The 13,517-nt window shown below is 38.3% G+C and overlaps 2 protein-coding genes across 3 annotated transcripts in view; one reads left to right on the top strand and one right to left on the bottom strand.

The window, feature by feature from the left end:
* washc4 (WASH complex subunit 4) overlaps positions 1 to 2,281 on the top strand; it is a 17,180-nt gene extending 14,899 nt beyond the window's left edge. Inside the window, exon 33 of the mRNA XM_082539932.1 lies at positions 39 to 2,281. Within this exon, the coding sequence (XP_082396058.1) occupies positions 39 to 103 (65 nt within the window). The 3' untranslated portion in view covers positions 104 to 2,281. The remainder of the gene's footprint in view (positions 1 to 38) is intronic.
* Positions 2,002 to 13,517, bottom strand: cnot2 (CCR4-NOT transcription complex, subunit 2). Of its 2 annotated transcripts, none has more exons than XM_082539986.1 (15): positions 13,381 to 13,517; positions 10,286 to 10,414; positions 10,119 to 10,191; positions 9,804 to 9,951; positions 9,541 to 9,723; positions 8,276 to 8,352; positions 7,718 to 7,843; positions 7,374 to 7,498; positions 7,129 to 7,246; positions 6,634 to 6,790; positions 5,971 to 6,032; positions 5,449 to 5,498; positions 5,260 to 5,360; positions 2,671 to 2,815; positions 2,002 to 2,588 (listed from the first exon to the last, which is right to left on the bottom strand). In XM_082539986.1, the coding sequence occupies exons 2-15, from the start codon at positions 10,400 to 10,402 to the stop codon at positions 2,502 to 2,504; spliced, it is 1,569 nt and encodes a 522-aa protein (XP_082396112.1). In that variant the 5' UTR covers positions 10,403 to 10,414; positions 13,381 to 13,517; the 3' UTR covers positions 2,002 to 2,501. The 2 variants fall into 2 exon arrangements, with proteins under 2 accessions (XP_082396112.1, XP_082396113.1); XM_082539987.1 differs by lacking the exon at positions 13,381 to 13,517 and adding an exon at positions 13,124 to 13,200.

Here is a 13,517-nt window from a genome sequence, read left to right as displayed (position 1 = left end):
AGATGGAAAGATTAAAGTTGTCATTTTATTTCCAACAGAAAATGCTGCCAAAGCAGGAAGTTCTGCAGATAGTTCCACCCCCGCTGACCCTGCCTCGAAGTGAGCCTCGCTGTCAGATCACTGTCACGTACTGAAGAGGAGAGCTCAGCAGCAGGCTGCGTTCGTGTGTCCATTTCAGGGATTTAAAATAACTGGAAGATGTTGAAAACGGTAGAAAGACAATGACTTTAAAACGCTTTGTGTTCTGTCACAGCACGGTCGTCTTCATTAGACAAAGAATGTGTACTTAAAGTGCTAATCAGGATATCACCCCTGCATCTAATAACTCGCTTTGTATTAGTAGCATTTACAAATGCAGCAGCGTTTTAAAAAGATGAGCCGGCTTAACAAATCTAATGTAAAAGTGTATCTTTTGATATTTTTACTCAGTCTGGATGAACGTATTTTTACTACTGCACCGTCAGTCATGAACTAGTTTGGATCTTTGTTTCAATTAACTGGTGTGCTGCCTATTTGTTGGTGTCCACTGTACTTATTGTGATTCTTTATGGCCTTCAATGGAAACTTTGAAATGAAGTCTCTTGTGAATGTTTTCAATGTATAATTTCACATTTGTGTGCCATAACGGTGTACCATTTCTTGGTCCACTTTATACATTGTATGAATTAGGGCGTGTATGTGCCTTTCTAAACTGTGGATACTTGTTTTGATAACATAATTTGGAAATAATTCATCCGATGCAAAAGATACAGCGCTAAAATTAAATTATTTTATACTGCTGCTCTGAAGGTGTATCATTACATTTGTTTTCCATTTTTGTATCTTAAGCATGTGGTACATGTGTAATTACATTCCATGTATTAACTAAAGGAATAAAAAATAAACTTTGCATTTTCAGCAGAATTTAATGGCTCATTTCAGAGTCTGTATTAAAAGGTGTGAAAAGTCGAGTGTCTGCTGTGGATGATTTCTCTAAACTGTCTTACAAATTTGAATTTAATTTTCTCTGTTGCACTGCACAGTATTAACAAATCAGAGGCCAATTTTAGTAAGATACTCAATAAACAAGACACACGGTTCAGGAAAGCCTTTTTCTGCTTTAATACAAAGAAATTAAGATTTTAAATTCAGAAAATACAAGATTGGTCTGTTTTTTTGTTTTTTTTCCTCATGTCTTTTTTCCGTTTGCTATGAAATGCTGCTGTCCACCACTGTTCAATCAGCTTAAAATGAAATGCATCCTTTTGGTTGTGTTTGAGTCGAAATTCAGGGGATGATAATGATCTCTAGGTTTATTTAATTTTTTAATGGTGGGGCTTAGATTCAGGCCTTTCCTCATGTGACATTTTAATATTTTTTAGTTTGATGCAAGTGCCCAGTGTGATGTGACACCCTGTCCAGCAGATCCCGAAAACTCCTGTCGCATCCACATATTGCATCCATGCTTACCTCATAAAAACGAGGTACAAGTCAGGGCAAAATTTCTTCCAAAATAAATGTCATATATATATATATGTATATATATATATATATACACACACACACACACATACATATATGTAGCAATCATATATACACATTCGTACATACATATACTAATTTATGTGATGCAAAGAAAAAAAAATGTACACATTTCTTACAAAATTGTAACAAAGACTGGAAAGAGTTCTGTTTGCTCTGGAGCAAAGTCGTGTAGATGTTCAGCCTCTGAGGACTTCTCCATCAAAGTAGTCTCCTACATTTGTGTCCATGTTTGGGCAGCACAGACGTCACAGAGAGACGAAGAAACTGTATGTGACAGAAAAGGTTTGGTGACGCAAAAACAGGGTGGAAGGATGAATGTAAATTGAAAGGAGGGAGGCTAAAAAGGTGAAACGTATAGATGTGGGAGAATTGCATGAGCTCCCTGACTCAAAACATCAACAACAAAAGAAAAGCAAATAACAATAGAAAAGAGGGGGAGAAATTATCAGGGGGTGTTCACATAAAAAAAGGACAAACAAATTTTGTGTTCTTTTATTACTAAATATAGTGCAACAATAAACATTGCATTTCTTTCACCCTTTAACTTGCTTCCTAGGATGTCAACGTTTCTTTTCCCCGTCTTTAATTCAGTTAACACTTGGTATAAATACAAAGAATAACCTTTGTTCTGTCACTGCCCTGTGCCACAAGGTCAGTCCTCCTTTCAGAGAAAAAACAGGCTTCAGATTCAGAGACGTAAACATAACACAGACCCTGCTCAAAACAAGAGAGGAAAAAAAAACAAAAAAAACAAAAACAGGAGGAACATGAAGAATAAAAACAAAACATTCGTTGGTGTTTTGGGGCAGCTTGTAAATTTGAAAATGCAGGGCAGTTTTAATGGTGGTGATGACCCCTACAGTCAAAGAGCCAAATCCTCGAGGAATAAAAAAAACCAAGCTGTGTGGACCTCCTCGTCCCTCCTGGACAACGGTGTCGTGTACAGGAACAGCTGCGGCCTTTGGACTGGTTGGGCCTTAGAAGGCCTGCTGGGCTGGGTTGTAGTTGAATGTTGTTGGCACGTGAGGCCTCTCTTCCAGTTTGTCGTACTCCAGATGAAATTCCTTAGAGAAACAGATAGTTTTAAGATAATAGCTCTAATCCTCAAAACTAAAAATAATAAAACTTGATAATATCAACTCTTACCTTGGCTACTTTCCTCCAGTTAAGACAATCAAAAAAGTAGTAGGTACCCCTCTCATAGGTGTTAGTCTTCAGTGTAGGCTCCATGCCAGGTGCCCTAGTTATCCAAACCCGTTCCTCTTTGTGGTACCTCCAGTCCCGGTTAAAGCTGGAGAGTGAAGAACACATTAATAAGTATTACAATAAATAAATAAATAAAACGCTGCCACCTGGTGGCTAACCAGGGACCAAGAAAGATTCATTTCAAGAGTTTCACTCACACTTCCAGCTATTTCTACAAAAACTAAAAATGATTATGTTCATACAAAAGAAGAAAAATTATTCCATAAACAAACAATATTGTACCTTGTTAAGTGTTAATCTAAGAGTACACAGCAGAATCGATCATCATTTTAAAGCTTTACAAGCGTTTTTTTCCAAAGGTTTGTTTATAAGAGATGTACTTGTGTAGTTCGACTTTAAAACCCTGACTTGGCCGTTTCGAGCACTGCCATGTAGGGCTGGGCCATATTATACCGTTCACGGTAATACCGGTATAATGTTAGGCAACGATAGGAAAATGAAATATCGCGATAGAATGGGAGTAAAACGCGCATGCGCAGTGCCTTTGTTTTCATACGCACATGGCCGATTGTTGAGTGAAACAGATGAACCAGAATTGGTTTGTAAAAATGGTGCAACTTCCGTGATGTGGAACTGGTTTGGTGTTTGTCCGTCAGATACACAACAAAGCACATTTTTTTTGCAGAACATGCAAGCGGCCGTTGTTAGTCGGACTAAGATGCTCTTAAATCTGGGAGTAATCTGGGTCCTAAACTCCGTATGCTTCAGGTCAAACAACACTGCAGCATCACTTAGAGTTAAAAACTGTCTAAATTCTTTCATCTTTAATAAAACGATCAGCATTGCTGCTTTACCAGGTGTAACTATAAAGTTTAATTTCCAGGCATCCATGAAAACTAAAGTTATTACATTTAACGGAGTTAGCTCGCTAGTTTCGCTAGTTACCTAAGCATGATATAGCATGTTCTGACTGAGAGATTTCTGAAAAAAATCAAACGTACAGTTCTGCTATCACTTCCAACATAAATGAAGACAGGAAACTAAACAGCAGTGACGTTTGTAGGGTTACTGAAGTTGGGCTAGCTGGTATATAATGATGTGCTACGTGATCGCTAGCGACACAGCTATGTTAGCATAACATAAACAGTGAAGCTGGAGGACGAACACTAACACTTTTCCACTTATAAAAGTTAACGTGAAGGTTCTTCATGGTTAGAGACAAATGCAATCGCATGGCAGGATGCTGTAAACGGACCAAACTTCAGTCAGGAGAACAACTGAGATAATCCATCCACAATACGAGGTTAGTCATTAATATACTGCAACAACATGGGAATAGAGCAGCTGCCAGAGAATTCAACATTAATGAATCAATGTTACAGAAGTGGAGGAAGCAAGAAGAATGAGTTTAATAAAGTTTGATTTATCTGACTGCTTTGTTTCGCTTAATGTGCCTTATAATCCCGTGCACCTTATGGTCCGAAAAATGCGTACTGCACACTGCAGTTTAATGTTGCAAAGCACCTCTTTTTAACTTCAGTGGATATTATACATGGTTATGCTCAGGATATGTCAGCCCATTTCTACTGGAAATGCCTTTTGGTTAAACTTTCAGCAAGGAATTTGTATTTGCACTGTTACATTTTTATAAAGCTTTAATGTACATAAAAACCAGCTTCTTGTTTAAGTGAAAATAAATGGAAGGTTGTCTTTTTGCGCTAGTAATGTTGTGGAGTTGTATTTTGTCTCGCATCAATTATATCGTCGGTTATATCGTTATCGCAAATTTTCAAATATATATCGTGATAAATATTTTTGGCCATATCGCCCTGCTCTACTGCCATGTAGTGTTTTTGAAATCTGGTCACAACTGAGGGGTGGAAATAACAGAACCTGTTGTGTCATCTATTCAACTCCAAATAGGACAAAAAACAGAAACTGAGATAAACAGATTACCTCAAGTGATGAGTATGGTTCATTTTCCCCCCCATGGACTTCTACACAAGAAGAAGTCATTAAGAATGAATGCAGATTTGAAAACACTTCTGCATACCCTTTACTTTTTAGATCAGCAAGCTATGTTCATCGTTAATAAGTAGTCTAGGCTTTTTCTTAATGTGCGTTGGTTCAACCCTCCTGGCTTCCGCTCTCAGTTGTGTCTTCCGAGGCCTTTGGACTGAACGGGCCTTAGAAGGCCTACTGAGCTGGGTTGTAGATGAATGTTGCTGAACTTGTGTGTCAGGAAAAAGTCAATTATATTTGCATCTGCTGAGAGAATCCCTGTGGTTTAGAATTTAGATTCAGTTTTATATAATGTTCTAGCTTGTTTTTCTGTTTACGGATTGCTTAATTTCCTCTTCACAAAACTGTCTCATCTGCTCGCCAGTGAAACGTTTTTAATACGAAGCAGCAACTGCAAAGACTGTCGACTTTACACGACTCCTTTAAACTTCTTTGCTAAGTAAGGTGATCATCTCCTGGACAGACAAACACCTTTGTGCCCGTTTCTAGCAAAAAGTCAGTACTCACAGCTCCACTGCTGCCAGAAGCTGTAGCAGATCTCCTCCATTCATGTAGTACAGGTAGAACAACAGGTCTTCACCGTATCGAGACAGTTTGATGGCAGCCAACTAGAGTCAAGACAAGACAGTATAGATTAATTTTATTTTACTACATTAATCTTTGAACCGCTTACATTGAGCTCAAGTTCATGGTTACCTTGTCCCTTATGTGGATATTTGTTAAATACTCCGATGGAACATGGAAGTCTAAAAATGCAGATACAGATATAGGTTAGCAGCACACACAAGAGTGTCTAAAGCAGTGTGTAACTGTTTTAATTCACTGTGGCTTTGAAAATTTATGCTACCGATATGCCAAAAATGTGGTCTCCAGGTCGGATAAAAAAAGCAAAAACCAGGAGGCCTGCCAGAATCTAAATCTTATTAATTAACTCTGTCAACAGCCAACTACTTGTAATAAAATAGTTGAAGGTTTTTTTAGCTGCACTAATTTTAAAGGGCCACATGTATGTCTGTACTTTAATTTCCACAACAACAGTTTTTGTTAAAAAAGAAAAAAAAAACATGACTAAAAATGTAAATATTTTACAAAAATACTAAGATTGCATTGCATCCTTTCTCTGCTCCTCCTCAGCACTAATGCAAATGTCTTGACACCTGCTCTGACTCTGGTCTTGAAAGCTACTCAGGACTGTCATACATCAAATTAATGTCTTACCGATGTCTTGAGGTCGACAAGGTGCGGAAGCCCAAGGAGAGGCAAACTTGGGGTACAAGTTTCTGTCAAAGAGTTTAGTTGCAATCAGTTCTTGCTAGTATTAATATCAAAAGCAGACTGTTTGCTAAACGTTTTAGATAAAACAGGAAGAAATGTCAAAAACTCTGAAAATACCAACTTTTACCAACCTACTGATGCAGTCAGCAGGGGGCAAACTTAACTAATGGAGTCTCTTTCCTCTTATTTCTTTATTACCTCTGAGTAAGAATGAAATTTGATGTATATCAAAAATCATAGACCCTGAAACTTAAAAGACCAGCGTGTATGATTTAGTGCTCCTCCCGTGACTGTTACAAATGCAAAAGGTTCCTAATGTATAATAATGACAGTGAAGGGACTCACCCCTTCTGCAGATAATAAAAAGCTAATTCTAAGGCAACAAAGACACTGCGCCTCTTGTATTCAGCCACTGATACATTAATGACAATACGATTACATCCATCCAAAGAAACGGTGGGGAACTAAATAGATTCATTCATTAAAAATAAAAGCAGACAGATGTAACATGCATTATTGGACTAAAAATTTTTATTGTTTCTTTGTGTGTGTGTTTTTTATAGGAAAAATCAGTATGTATTTGCAGGGTAATGAAATTTGTCTTACTCTGGTGAGTTTAAGTTGAGTCCCAGTGTTGTGAGGTCACTTCCTAACGCCAGATGGACCATCCCCGGATCAGTCTCTGCTGCCCGGATAAACGTCAGTAGGCCAATCATGCCAAATTGATCCGTCACCATTCCTGCGGGAATGTTCGTCACCCGACCTGCAGCAGCAAGACAACTCAAGATTAAAACAAACTGTAGAAACTGGACTCTGAGCTAGATTCAGTACTTAATGTCAAATCACCTCTGCATTAATAACTACACTTTGTGAACAAACCAACTAAATACCTCTTTGAACTCATGATCACAGGTAAATTAATGGAAAAGTGATTATGGCTGTGTTACAATGAACGTTATTTTGTTGGTTTCCTCACTGTAGCTTAGTTGATAATTATCTAACCCCAAATGCAGGTTAGCACGTCCAACTGCCTCACTCAAGGCAATTAAGAAGGGTTGTTTTGGTGGAATAGCAGCAATACGATTGGCAGTGAAGACTCACCATCAGGCAACACCTGAATCCCTTTCTTCTGGTTGTTGTTCTGTGCTGAGGCCGTCTTGTCTCCGGGAAACTTGGGCCCATCTGCATTGGATGTGCTCTTGTTTGTGGAGTTCAAGTTCTAAAGGGAAGGGGGAAAAAAATCAATAGGCAGGAAAAATAATGCATGTATTTATTTCAATTCTTTTGATCTGTACCCTTCTCACAAAAAAAATAAAAAAGTTCTGCCAGTGTGCTGTGTGACTTACAGTTTTGCTGTCATCGTTGTTCAACGTGGGATCCTTATAGTTTGGCCCAGGCAGTGCAGGGAAGTCCTCATTGTGGATGGAGAAATCCTGTGTCTGCTCAGTTGATGGCTTTGTCACCATGCCAACTTGATGATGAAAGTGTAACAGCAAAGAAAAAAACAAAACAAACAAAATGGTACAATCAGCAATGATAGTCTGTCGTGTGCAGTGTAACAAAAGCTTAGCTAACATTATGAAGCTCATCTGATGGTTTTCAGCTGAAATCCATTTCCAATGTTGATGGAATGTGCTGTCAGTGATTCATGTGAGGAAAATAAGACACTTTCTACAGTCTAATGGCTTACCATAAGGCGCTCGTCCAGTCAGTGGGTTGAGAACTGGTGTAGGGTTTCCGGTCCCTTCTCTCCGACTCCTATCTGCTAATGCAGGGAAGTCTGACAAATCCAGTCCTGTTACATTTTCACTCCCATCTGTTACACAAGGACAATACAAACATGTGAATCCTTAAATACGCTATTTTTGTAAATATGTAATAATGTAGCCTTATTGTAAAGTAGATTAAGGATGTAGCAGCTCTCCCCTTTTTTGATGTGTATTTATGTAACAGTTTAAAAATAGTCAGATCAGTTTAATGAGATTTTTATTCAGACCTAATTTCCTGCAATTCATTTCAAGGATACACAGTTTATGTATGATGGGTAGCACTGTTTGCTGCTGTTAACTCTTGTAAGACCCTAACAGCAGCATTAATGGAAAGCTGTGATTTTGTGCAGGAAACAGTATTATTTATCAGGCTGTGGCTGTTTTTTATGCTTTAAACACACACAGACAGAGCAATGTTAGTCTAAAAGTAGCTGAAACCTAATGGTTACCTGATGGTTAGACAAAAGTGAACAACCAACCTGTGCCGTTGAAGATGTTGCTTGATAATGAGTTGTTCATGAAAGCTTGATTGCGGTTCATCCCAAATCCTGACATGCTGCACAGACAGAAAAAAATAAGAAAAAAGAAAGAAAAAGGATACAAACATTTCCTTAATTAGAAAAAGATGTTTTAGAAAGCAACTGTACACACAAAAGGACACACCGAAGGTAACCCATGCCAGCCCTATGAAGCAAGATTTGAGCTCATCCAGGTAACTTCAAGGTTAACCCTGGCTTTTCATTATTACAAAGGTGGTACATCACCATGGTAACTTACATCCTAACCTGTTTCAGAGCATGTTACGTTCACAGTTAAAGATAAACAGGTACAATACCAGTGGCTACTCATCAATCAGTTTTCTGCAAAATGTCACTGTTCCTTGGATTTCAGTGCATGGATAAAGTTGTGTAGTTCACTGTGTTGGATTAGAAACAGATTCTTAGACATAAGTTTATTTTTCCTGTTGGGTGCAAACCATTTTATTGTTCTAAATTTACAAACGGGGCGCCTATTTTTACTTATTTGTTTTGAACTTTTTTTGTTTCTTTTTTTAAAATCTCAGACCGGGATAAAGCTGAAAGATTAAAAAAAAACAAACATCTTGTGTACATCGAAACTTTAATGTAAAGTAAATATTCACTGTATTAGTTTCTCCTGTTCTTGATTGAGCTGTGATAGCTGTGAGGTGCCTGTTAACTTCAGCAGCTTGCATTCTTACCCGCTTTCTTTCAGGCTGTAATAGGCTAAACTTTATTAATACAGTAGGACTCTGGGAGTCTCCCTGATCAAACACTTAAAGCGCACATACATTCATATGGCGCTTTTAATACTACGCTACTATTTAATAAAAATTAAAAAAAACTCTCTCTCACACACACACACCACACACACAGGTTTGGGTTCAGCATGTATTATTTTCTTCAGATTTTTCCTCATATTACAGTTTTGTCATTTTCTGCAAAATCAGCTGCTCTGCTGCCAACAGACTTATCCACATTTCAGATTGGTCAAAAGCTGTAAACAGCACCTCTTTCATGCTGGTAGCTAGATTGAGAAACCCTGGGTTGCCTTGTTAAGTTGATAATCAGCTTCTTGTGACTGCTTGGCTCAATCACCAGTTTTAAGATAACTGAACCCAGATAGCAGAAAGACATCCTGTGTATGTTGAATTTGCATCATAGTACAGGGCCATGTTCCTTTGAAACACTGGTGGATATGTGCAATAATTACTAAATCCATCTACCTGTTTATGGTAAAGGGCTGGCGTGCTGGCTGCTGTTTGGGCATACAGATGATACTGGGTGAGCTACGGTTGGGGCTTCCCAGCCCCGAGCTGCCCATGCTGTTGGTCCTGCCGCTTATCCCAATGCCTTGACCGACCTGAGAGTGATTCAGCACGTTCCTCGAATTCATCGGTAACGTCCCCCTGTTAAAACATCATCGTCCAATTTAGTGAATTCAAAGTTTTCTTAAACAGCACGATTAATCAGTCAAGTTCACACTCACCTGCTTGGTGATGGTGGGGTATGGAGAGACATGGTGGGGACTCCTGTTGTGGGGGTGATATGACTCGGTAGCTGCGACCCTTGCGTTAGACTTCGGTTTAACTGAGGTGTGTTGTTTCCCATGCCTCTTACTGAGAAGCCGAGTGCACCTGCACAAAGACAAAAGAAAGCTTTTCAGTTATCTGTTCAAATAACACAATCAAACTTTAAGTAACTCTAGTTCAGAGGTAAAAAGCAGAATTGTCTTTACGATTTTAAGTCCATCACAAATGACAAAACTGATGTAACAGGCTGTAAGATAAAGGTCAGCACTCACTTTGTGGACCATATAAACTCGCACCGAGCTGCGACAGCTGACCCGATGACGATGGTGAGGGAGAGGACAGCATCTGGAGAAAAACATTCAAGGACAGAACAGAGTAAGATAAATGTGGAAAAAAAATCTCAACAGGTAAGAAAGGTGTACCAGCACACAAAACTCACATCTTTATCCGACCGATGTGGAAACATCGTCGGCTGGTTGTAGTACATGCTTTCATCGGTAAAGTCGTTATCGACAACGTCAACGAACTCTACAAATTTCTTTCTAGCACCAAACATGCCTTTTGTCACCTGAAGAGAGAGAAAGGAACATTAATTAAAATGTGCATGTGAAAGAAAGCAGACGCTCAAGAGTGAAATTTTTGAACTTATACTGTGGCTTAGATTTGAATTTTAATTCTCTTTAGATTTCTACTTGAACTAGATAAAATTCAGAGCCAGTAAGGTTCAACCTATATATATATATATATATATATATATATATATATAGTACATATATTTATTAGTTTCAGATGTAGCCATTCTTGTATTTTGCTTGTTTACATTATTGTATTTTGCACAACTCTGTTGCTTGTGAAGCTCGCACACAAGAATTTCACTCACATGTGCTGTACCAATGTACCTGCACATGTGATGTGACAATAAAAGTGATTTGATTTTGATTTGACCTATACAATATTTTCTGGTCAACTTCTACACTAGCCTAAAAATGTTATGGTTTCAAAATTGGACATTAAATTTTTTTTTTAGTTTTAGTATTTATAGAATAATTCTTGCAGCATTCATTCAGGCAGTCAGCGTGGCAATTGCCTGATCTCTGCTCACAGTTGCAGCAGCAGGGTAAGAATTAGGAACAGGGGTACGCATTTTCTGCTAAAGACTCTCTCCGAAATGGTCCGTCGGCCAAATTGGTTTGGTCAAGATAATGCACAGACAAACATATGTCACCACTAGTACCCTGCACCTTATACTACTCTACTAAGTCTGTGATGGGGAGAAGAAATTAGCAAGGAGACATTGCAGGGATCAGAAGTGGATAATAAATTGGCATCAAGCAATCCAAACCACCCGTTAAGGTGTATTGTGTGTCCTAAAACCCCCTCAGCATTCCTCTGGGGTAAGGAAGGTGGAAGCAGGTTCAGAAGGGTAAGCAGGCAGGGGGTGAATCCCAGTTTTGGTTCCTCCTGGGTTTTGAATAGGAGTCAGCTCAAGGCATACTGGCTAATAGGTAAGGATTAGAGTTAAAGAAGCACATACGGGGAATTAAGATTAGAATTTAGCTCCTAGGGTTAGAGTCTTGTATCAGACTGCCAATTGCACCTTGTGTTGATGGCAACTTGGCCTTGGAACACTACTGACTCATTACTCCTGTTTTGCTATACTTATTTGTATTTGGGATTTTATTTTATTTTTTACATGAGTACTTGTTGCATTTTTAATCCCTGTGACTACATTTTAAACTTAGAGCAAGGGTCAGGGAGCAAGTGAAAATAACAAATTTGCATAGATTATGTTTAGCAGAAGTACTTTCTCAGTTATAATGAGAGCACCTTGGAAACCAGAGAAATCTGTTCTAATCTGGTAAGACTACTGGGCTGAAATTTTTGTTATGCAGTACAACTTGTTAGGCTTCCTCAATCCAGAATGGTAGCTGAATAAAAATAACTATTTCTTCATTTCTGTGATTAAGCATTCTACATGTTTGATTTTGTACTATTGTGAAATATGTCAATACCTTCCAGAAACTGTCTCTAACTAATAACTAATGTTATTCTTTTTTGTTAGTCTATGAGACAGTTTTTTTTAAACACATTTGAATAATTCTTGGAACTTTTTACTGTATTTGCTCCCATTTAAAGAACCTGATTCACTTTCATGGTAAAAGAAGCCAGTTCTCTTTAACAGATTCTCAGATATTCGAGTTCAAACACTGCTTTAGATATCAAATCAATGTGTGGGGGGAAACACACACGTATATATCATCGACAAGCCTAAATCCACAGACGATCTGTGGTTAGTTGTCCAAGATGTTTAGAACAACCTACCAGCCGAGCTCCGTCAAAAACTGTGTGCAAGTATACCTAAAAGAATTGATGCCGTTTTGAAGGCAAAGGGTGGCCACACCAAATACTGATTTGATTTAGATTTCTCTTTTGTTCCTTCACTGCATTTTGTTGTTTGATTAAAATAAATGATTAACACTTGCATTTTTGAAAGCATTCTTTGTTTACAGCATCTTTCCTCACCTGCCTAAAACTTTTGCACAGTACTGTATATCTCAAGTACTTTATATTTAAAGTACTTCCTATGCGATGCTGAAATTTCACAGCAATCAGTCTATATGTTTAAACTTTGGACTACACTTTTTTAGGCAAATCAAAGACGGCTGAGCAGAAAATGTTGTTAAAAACCCCAATGATCTGAGACTGAATAGCCCATGTCTGAAACTAACAGCACCGCATTGTATTGTTTGTGCAACTGGAACTTTACTGCCGCCACACAGCGTTGATATTTCATAACCTTTGTATAAACAAAAAGATATCTTATATGACTGCAAGGCTAAGTTAAATGGAAGCATCTGGAAATGCAATATGTTATAATTTCTTTGTAATTCAATGGGCTACAACTGGCACCTTACGGTTCTTAAAATAAACTTTTGAATAGTTGCTTTCTCTACGAATTTAAAATGAAGATTGATTTATTTGACTTTTACAACAAAAAAAACAAAAACTGCAGCCCTACGATACCTGTTAACTAAATGAGATGACAGCAGAACTGGTTGTTAAGTTCCATCCCGTTAAACTTTACTATTGATGTGTTTAACAGCAACAAAGCTAACAGGCTAGCCAACACTAGTTTAGGTAGCTAACATTAGCAGGCTAGGTGCTTGTCACTTTGAGTTAGCTTAGCTAGCTTAACGTCAGCTTGCTAACTGGCTACTCTAAAAACAACCAAAGTAACAGAGCGTTTAAACTGAGAAATACACAGTGGTTTAGCTACCAGTAACACTGGCCCTCTTTGCCTCCGTTTATCCACTGTCAGCTGTGTGTTTTCACGGCTCAGTTTATGCTCCGATTGCAGGCAGTGGCAGTAGGAGCAGATAGACCAATAGCGACAATCTGCGGATGCTAAAGGCTAACGACGTGCTACGTATTTAAACGAAAGAAAGCAAGGGAGGTAAAAAGCTCCAGCTGACGGAGTTTAATTTACATAGGGCAATTTTAACATAAGAACAAAAATAAGTAAAATAATCTCACCGCATCAATTTCCCTTCGCTTCGTTAGATCCAAGATGGCTGTGAGTATTCTCAATCGAAAGAGGTCTAGCCTTTACCCCTTGACCTTACAACCTGCTGATCACTTCCGTACACAAAAACGAACACATCTGATAGTTT

This window comes from Aulonocara stuartgranti (assembly GCF_965226115.1).
Source record: "Aulonocara stuartgranti genome assembly, chromosome: 7".
Lineage (NCBI taxonomy): Eukaryota > Metazoa > Chordata > Actinopteri > Cichliformes > Cichlidae > Aulonocara > Aulonocara stuartgranti.
The sequence above is the reverse complement of the archived record's forward strand: the minus strand, read 5'-3'. Positions and strand labels throughout refer to the sequence as shown.

Bases quoted from the DNA above. Each gene is read 5' to 3' on its own strand.
- cnot2 (XM_082539986.1), bottom strand. From the start codon at position 10,402: ATGTTTGGTGCTAGAAAGAAATTTGTAGAGTTCGTTGACGTTGTCGAT. The intron at 7,499-7,717 runs GTAAGCCATTAG...TTCATCATCAAG, and splicing joins GACTGGACGAGCGCCTTATG to TTGGCATGGTGACAAAGCCA. The intron at 5,361-5,448 runs GTAACCATGAAC...TCTTGACTCTAG, and splicing joins ATATCCACATAAGGGACAAG to TTGGCTGCCATCAAACTGTC.